Consider the following 8,502-nt stretch of genomic DNA (forward strand, 5'->3'; position numbering starts at 1 on the left):
TGCCTGGGAGGTTTGGGGGGTTCTCAAGACCCCATTTCCAGGGCACTCCCTGGGATGGAAGCGGCCATGTCTAGGGCAGCATCCAGGGCATGGTGCCTCCCAGGCAGAGTGTGACCAGGCCTGGGCTGGGCTGGCAGACACCACACAGGAAGGCGGTCATGTGGGGACTCGGGGAAGACATGATGCTCCCTCCTTGGAGGGATGTTCCCCCTGAATCTGGCTCTCCTCGTGGCTGCTGTAGCTGGGCACGGAGCCTCCCCTGCCTGGAAGGAACCATGGCAGTGGCATGGCTGATGGACATGTGCCTAGCCACGTGGGGTCTGAGTGGACATGGCGGCCTTGGCTATGGGGGAGCTTCAGACACTCACGAGGTTTCACCTAAAAGAACTCGAGGGAGATTCCAAGGGCTCCGGAGTCATCCCCCAAAGGGTTTGGGGCAGTAGAAGACCAGAGGAAGGATGTCCCAGCCCTGCTGTGGTGCGGACACATTCACTCTACTGTTCCGTCCATTTACCCAGCGCTGGCCCCTGGCTGGGGTCCGGAAGGGTGGCGGGTGGGACCCAGGCCTGCCCTGGAGGGTCCACATTCCAAGGGAGTCTGGCGGGCAGGTGTTGGGGAGCAGCTGGGGGAGGTGGTCTGTGGGTAGAGCTCAGCTCAGGACCCCAACCGAGAAGGACTGATTTAGACACCACCACCCATGAAGCACTTCCAGGGGCTTTCAGCGGCTTCTGAAGGTACAGTCATAGCACGTATTTATTCTAGAGAATTAAGCAAGTGTGGAAATCTATAAAGAAAATTCAGTAACTCATAATGCTACCCCCAGAGGTGACCAGAGCTAATGCTGGTGCATTCCTCTTCAGGCATTCTTTATAGGCTCACAGACACGTGACACCCAACACGTGTACAAAGGGCACAGACATGCACATAACACCTGACATGTGTCCACAGGACAGGAGCCCAGTGGCACGTATCACACCCAACATTGCATACGTGGCCACAGTTTTTTCTTTCACAAAATCAAAGCAATACTGTGTCTACAAACTTGTAACCTGCTCTTTTTCCTTTCACTTAACAGAGGCTGATGATTTTACATTGGATCTTCTTTGAAAACTTGTTTTTTACAGGCACGCAATATTACACAGGGTGGCCACATCCTAATGATATCCCCATCAGGCACTGGTGCTCCTTCCCTGTTTCCTCTCCTTCATGTCATTCCAAAATGGACATCCTGTTTTGCAATTTCAAGCTTATTCCTGTAAATCCCCGCATCTCTTGGAGATCTCTCCTAGGATCAGGTTCCGGTCTTCCTGTAATGAATGATGCATTCTCTTCTGTCGGCCTCACACCTCACATTTATCACTCTCTCTGCCCCTGGGCCACCACCTTTTGTTTGTGAAGGGACCTGAGGTCTGAGGCAGCCCCAGGTTGTTATAAGTTTTAGATCATTCCTCCCGTGACTCACCCAAGCATTCTGAGGGTGCATGGAGGTTGGGAAGCCTGTGCCCATGTCCTCATGACACCCAGAGAACAAATGACCGTTTATCCTACCTTGGACGGCCATGTTGGAATTGCCGTTGGAAGCCCTGCCAGCTCACCAGCGTGTGCAGCTGCTCCCAGAATCTTGTCACTGTTGTCCAGCACCAAGCTGGCCATTTGTTCCATTTGCTCCACTTCTGACGTCTGTGCACCCTGTGAGGGCGGCGAGCATGCTGTCCTTGCTCCTTGTCGAGCCTTCGGGGCCCCAGGAGTGCTCAGTTAGTACCCGTTGAACAGATGCGTGGATGGATCAGTAGAAAAGGAGGGAGCAGATGGTGCTGGCTCTGCCCTCTGGGCGATGGGACTGTGGGCCCGTGTGGGCCAGAGTGCAGGAAGGGGAAGGGGGCTGCCCCTTCTGGGGTCTCAGTGTCTTCCCTCTTCCCGGGGTGATACACTCCCCTCACAGCCAAGCCAGCAGGGATGGGCAGTCCATCCGCACCCACACCCAGGATGTCATCTCGAATGGTCAAATCCTCGAGAACTCATGACTGAGAACAGGCCCCTCGACACATGAGCCCCAGGGTGAGATAGCCGAGGGGGACCTGGGCACATGGGTGGTAGTTCAGACCTGCCAGGTTCAGATAGCAGCTCCGCTAGACCTCGCGGTGGGGTACAAGGCAAAGTTTGCAGGCACAGCTTTCCTAGTCCTCAGCACTGCTCATCCGCTGGAGGGGGGCAGGGGTGCAGGTAAAGGGCGGAGGCATGGGCTGTGCTACAAAGGTGTTCCTGGTGGGCAGAAGCCTGATGATCCCGGGTATTGAGAAGGGAAATGAAAAGATGTCTACCCAGATTATTCCTTTTTGTGCCCTGAGTTTCTCTCTGTGTCAAATCGAGACCTGAGTCTTATGCTCTGGTCATCGGTCAGAGGGGAGCTAGAAAAACAAAGGAATGACACGTGGTGATAGAGGCAATGATAAACGCGTATATCGACAGCAGAGCAATGCAGGGAGCTGATGGCTGGCTAGGTTAGCAGACAAGCAAGAATGCACCAGAAGGGCCACTGTTGTTCGTTAGTGCCCCAGCCCTGAGAAGAGCCAGACAGGGGGACGTTGCATCCCTGCAGGTCATGGAACGTCCCCCTACCCCACTCTCCCAAGGCAGCCACCCGCCCCTTCCAGTCACTGACCAAAGGCTCCGATCTCTACCCAGTGTACACAGCCTGGTTCTTTCCTTCTTCAGGGCCGGAAGGCAGAGCAAGAATAAGTCGGCTTGGAGTATGTTTATGTATGTGTGTGCGTATAGGTCTGCGCACATGTACGTGATGTGCTAATGTATAAAAATAAATCAATATGTGATACTGTATGTACATAGAACATAACGTAATCGTAAATTATGTACTATAAAAGCAATAATGTTTGCAAATATAATGTAATCAAGAGGGTGACATCCATCAACTTTGCTACTTCTATTGGTAAGAAACAAGTTAGTTTCCACCTTCAATCACAGGGAGGGGATGACTGACTGGGGGTCACTCGGGGTGTCTGCCACATAGTGTGACATGGACACTGGGGCTTTTCAAATGCCTGAGACAATTTGAATTGCAGCAAATTGAGAAAATGATCCAAGGAACTTTGCTGTCGGCTAATGACAGAAGCAGGTTGTGTCTACTCCTGCAGGCGCTGCCCAGTCCAGGCCCAGCTGCGGACTTGTTCATCTGGGAACACTCATCAGATGTCCTGGGGGAGATGTGCCCGGTGCAGCTGGGTGCCCTGACTGGAATTTTGGAAGAAAGGGACGAATGACCTGATTAATTTAGTAAATTATTTAAAAAGTCATCTATTTCTACTCTTGTATTATACATATATATTTTTAATATGTATATATTAAAATATACATATATTTTTTTTTTACAAAAGCAACTTATGTTTAAATAAAAAATTATGAAGAAAAGGAAACAAGCAAAAAAGTGAAAGAATAAGGTGAAAAATATAAGAAACTGACCTACGGTCTTGGGGAACTAAGGATATTCTGTATAAAGACCAAAAACATCTTTTTTCAGAGAGGAGACTGACACATCAGATCATATCTACTGAGTCTAAACAAGTGAGATAATCCACAAATGGGGGAAATGTGTTTAAAACGTAAGCAACTGAGACTCGATCAGTTTCCAGAATTCATAAAGAAACTTTAGTCAAAAGACAACAAGAAAGAATCCGCTTTCAGCCACAGGACGGGACCCGTGACCAGGCAGGTCACCCACGAAGGGACAAGGGCCATCAGAGAGACAATATCAGAAAACTGCAGATGGGAAGCAAGGACAGGTTTGGGGGGCGGGGGGGCAAACCACACAAGGCAAGACACGATGGTGCTGGGGGGGCAGAGGGGGGACAGGCTTGCCCCCCTGAGGGTACCACACAGGGCTCTCCTGGGAGGGAGGTGGTGACTCAGCAGTTTCATTTCCTGGTGGGCTGAGGCTCATGGAGATATGCAGATGAGCAGAGCACCATGGGAAAAGGGCCCTTTATATTCCCAGGTGGGCTGCTTCCCTCCTTTCTGGGCGCCCTTGGGAGGTGCAGGCAGGGTGAGAGCAACCCTTGGGCTGAGGAGGAGGGGTCTGGGGGACACGGGCTGGGGGCGGGGAGGGGTGAGAGGCTGACACGCCCAGGTGGTCCAGTGTGGCCTCAGGCCAGGTGGTCAGCTCGGTGGGGGGGGTGGGGCTCTGGGGGCGGGGGCGGTTCCATGAGCTTCCCTCAGCTTCTTCAGTCAGCTTCCCTCAGGTTGTCTCAGCTTCTTCAGTCAGCTTCCCTCAGTTTCTCAGCTTCCAGTCAGTCAGGATCCCTCAGGTTCCCTCAGCTTCCAGTCAGCTTCCCTCAAGGTTCCCAGCTTCAGTCAGTCAAGGATCCCTCAGGTTCCCTCAGCTTCAGTTCACCTCAGGTTCCTCAGCTTCCAGTCAGTCAGCTTCCCTCAGTTTCCCTCAGCTTCAGTCAGTCAGGATCCCTCCAGGTTTCCCTCAAGCTTCCAGTCAGTTCCCTCCAGGTTCCTCATTCAGTCAGCTTCCTCAGGTTCCCTCAGCTTCAGTCAGCTTCCCTCAGGTTCCCTCAGCTTCCGTCAGCTTCCCTCAGGTTCCCTCAGCTTCCGTCAGCTTCCCTCGTCGGCTTCCACCAGCTCCCGCCAGGTTGTCTCAGCTTCTGCCGCGGAGGCTGACTGGGTGTCGGGGCCTCGGGGAGGCCTGGGTGGGAGCGCCGTGGTGCACCCCAGTCCCCATGAGCCTGGGAGCAGCTACACGGAGCAGGGCAGGGCTGGAAGGGCGGCCTCACCCATCATCAGCCCCTGCCCCTGCCCTTCCGGTGACGGTGAGTGACGGTGACTCGTGACCTGTCCCCCTGCCGGCTGGGGACACCCGCACTTGCTTGTCCTTTGCAGCTTCCGGAGAACAGAGCCATCGCTGAGCTGAAGAGTTTCCAGAAGTCCGACCCTCCCGACCTCTCAGCGGGTCCCTGTTGATGGGACCCGGCTCCTCCCACTGCACCCCAAATACCCGCACAAGGAACCCCTTTCTTTCTGTCCCGGTCCCGCATCCTCGCCTTCCTGCTCCTCCTCCAGGTCCTTCTCCTTCAGCCCTCCGCCCCGCCCCAGCCCCGGCCGCCCGTGGGCCAGACCACCGAACCCCCCCGCACGTCCCAGTCTCGCTGCCCACCCCGGCAGGAGGCAGGCGGCGTGGCCATGTACGGTGGCGTGCGTCGGGGCCGAGGAGCATGTCCTACCTCACCGCGTCCTGGATGTACCAGCTTCAGCATGGCGACCAGCGGGGCTTTGCTTCACTTCTTCAGACTGCCTTTCGGAACTCAGAGACTTGCTGGAGTTGGAAGACTGGGAAGATGAAGACTGGGACCCTAGCTGATGGACCATGCCCAGGCGGGGCCTGGAGCAGGGTCCCGGAGATGGGGCTCGGCTGGGAGCAGGGCCGGTCACCCGCACGGGGCACTGTGGACGTGGGGGCCAGGCACCCTGGCGGCAGCCCCTGCGGGGTCTGAGGAGGTGGGCCTGGACCACCACTTTGTGCCCACGGAGCTGGAGCCTCAGAACGCAGCACCCCTGGGCCTGGGTCCTGAGGATGCCGACTGGACCCAGAGCCTCCCCTGGAGACTCGGGGGGCCCCCCACCTGCTCGCACTGGCCGAGTCTCCCTCCTCCGTGGCAGGGGTTTCTCAAAGTGGACCTGCCCCCGGGGGAGCCCATGGTGCTGGAGCTGGGCACCACCCGGGCCGTGGACCCTGCCGAGGCCGAGGCCTGGTTAAGGGACCTGCAGGTCATCTCCATGGTGGGCTGCTACGATGCCATCTACCTGCGGAAGATGACGCCAGGTTGGGCCCGGAGGACCCCGGGCCAGGGCTGGAAGCTGCTGCTGGAGCCCGATGAGGTGTGGGTGGTGAGACTGCAGGACGCGCCCCAGGAGCAGGACCTGCACCGGTGGAAGCTGAGCATTCTGGAGTCCTGCCCTCCGGGGCAGACCGAAGAGCTGGTCCCTGCGGACGCGGCCCTGCTTAAGAGGGGATTCACCATCCTCTCTTATTCACCCTGGGCCAAAAGGGAGGCAGAGGAGGGGGCCTCCGCATCCAGGCCACAGTCCTCATCCTCCCGGGGACAGGATCCCGGCACCACTGAGCCCTGGAGCCTCGGGCCCAGTGGGCCCAGTGGGCCCAGGGGGCCTGGGGAGAGCCCGGCTGCCATGGGAGCCTCGGCCCTGGGGGAGCTGCCCTCTTTCCAGCACTTCCGCCCGGGGCCCCAGAACTGAGGGACCGAGGCCCAAGTGGCCACCGTTGTCCTGGCTGCCCCCCTCCCCACAACAGTCGGGGGAGCGGCGATGGGTAAAGAATAGGGGACTTGTGCCTGGGGAGGAAGAATGGGGAGCTGCCTAGGGACTGAGAAATGGGACCCGTCACTGGCTCCGTGGAAGGGACCCAAAGGCCTGTACCCGGGCGAGAAGTTCTTCTCCGGCAAGTGTCACGGAGCTCGGACTGTGACGCTCTCCGGGACGTGCTGCGCGAATGGCTGCGGCGCAGCTTGTGAAGTGGGTGCAGGACACGTCTGTGTGCACCAGCCCTGCCCTGGCCACACGCAGGGACGTCTCAAGTGGGGCCCGTGCTCCCGGAGCACATGGAGGTGGGGGCAACAGGGCTCTGGGTGCTTCCTTTGCCTGGATGGTGTCTGGGGCCCCGGGGACCCTGTCAGCAGCAGTGGGGACTGTGGTCTGCACTGGGAGAGACCTCGCTTCAAATGTTGGCTATTTTATGCAGGTTGACCGTTTAGTACCCGTTTCTTCATGTGTTGTTTTTCAACTAAATAAAGTCAGAAGAGTTTTGCATCAAGCTCTTGTCCGGAGCTCTTCCTCAGAAAATCCCTGTTGGTTTGCCTTGTCCTCTCCCTTTCTGGGACAGATCCATCCTGGCAACACCAGCTTCTCCAGTCACAGGTGAAGTACATAGCTTCCAAGTTAGTGACGATGGGAAGCATGAGGGTGACCTGTCTGGGCCTTCCTACCATAACTCCTGGGAAGGATGCAGTATTGGGCTAGAGAACGTGTCCTGGGAAGAATGGGAAGCAATGCCTGGCAGTGTGTTCCCCCCACCCCCATCCCCAGCCAGACACCCCAGTAACTCAATAAACATCCAGTCGAAATCCCTGGCATGGTTTATGGGGCTTGGGACCTAACATACACAACACTCACATTCACATAGCTCACGCCAAATGTCCAATGTGACATAGGCACACGTCACACAGCCCTTTGGTGTATAGAATGTCAGCAAATTTTGCCATGGTGCTGAAAACCATCAATCGTTAAGCATTTATTGAGCACCTACAGTGCACAGTGCCGTGTTCCAGGCATCAGGATATGTCAACACACAAACATGGAGCGCTTCCAGTCCGTGGAGGAGACAGACGATAAAAGATGTGGTTGCAGATGGAGAAGGTAATGACGGAGGAGAGTCAGGTGTGCCAAAGGAGGTGCGGCCTCGAGAATACAGTGTCCAGGAGGCGACTTCTCATCAGGTCCAGCCTACTTTCCTTGTCTTGTTTGCCTTGCGCACCTACTGAGTCCATGACATGTTGGGGGCCCTGTCTTCCCAAAGGGCCAGGAAGCTGCAGTGTGGAAGTGTCCAGCTGGGTCTCAGCGGTGCTGTGTGAGACCAGCGCCCCCAGACACTGTTATCAGAGCCGGAGTCATGATGCTCTTAGAGGCTGTCCTAGAAATGACTTCCGATATTGTTTGCTTATTTCAAAATAATGCATATTCATTGTCCACAATTTAGAAAACAGATATGCAAATTAGAGGAAAATTAATACCGTCAGAATTCCAACCCTCAGAGAGAGTGCTGTCACTATTTGGCATGTACTGTTGTTGTCTTTTTTCTGTGGATAGTTAGAATTTTTTGTTTAAAAATTTCTTTTACAGTTAGTGTCTGTTTGTTAGTGTTGAGTAAGAACAACAGCTGCAGGTCAGGCAGGAAGGGGAGAGCCTAGGCACTGACAACCCCTGCGGCCAGCACGGTCCTTAGCCCTTCTGGGATGGGGTCTAGGTGAGGTGGACCCTATCATCTCCCCTAGGCAGGCCCAGGGCATGGCAGAGGCCCAGCGTCCCCTCCTTTCCCTCATGGCCAGGTCATCCCCCCTAAATCCAGAGTCCGTGACTTCCCCAGAAGCCCCAGGGGTGTGTGCAGGAAATGGTCCCTGAGCAGGACAGGGGCGAATGTGTGCTGGGGCCCCAGAGCCCTTCCCCTGAACGGGCCTGGGGGTCTCGATACCATGTACGTGTCCTTGCATTATAGCTGGACACGTCTGCAGACAACCTGGCACCGTTTGAAGATGGGTTTCCAGGCATTTGGGGACCACGGCAAGGGCAGAGGCTGCCCCGTGGAGGCAGCAGAGACCCCCCACCCCGGCCCGGGGAAGGGTCTTGACACAGCTGCGGGCAGCCGTGGGCAGGGTGTGGGTGGGGTGGCATCGGCTGGGGACGGGCCTGAGCCGG

The 8,502-nt window shown here is 56.2% G+C and overlaps 1 protein-coding gene across 1 annotated transcript; it reads left to right on the plus strand.

Moving 5' to 3' along the window:
• The first annotated feature begins 5,231 nt into the window (after window positions 1-5,231).
• TEX19 (testis expressed 19) lies at window positions 5,232-6,270 on the plus strand. Its single transcript, XM_040641188.1, is given in 3 exon segments — window positions 5,232-5,280; window positions 5,283-5,369; window positions 5,372-6,270. Coding segments are annotated over 3 exon segments (1,035 nt in total).
• Window positions 6,271-8,502: the final 2,232 nt, after the last annotated feature.

The sequence above is a fragment of the Ursus maritimus genome, unplaced genomic scaffold, assembly GCF_017311325.1.
Source record: "Ursus maritimus isolate PB19 unplaced genomic scaffold, ASM1731132v1 scaffold_24, whole genome shotgun sequence".
Lineage (NCBI taxonomy): Eukaryota > Metazoa > Chordata > Mammalia > Carnivora > Ursidae > Ursus > Ursus maritimus.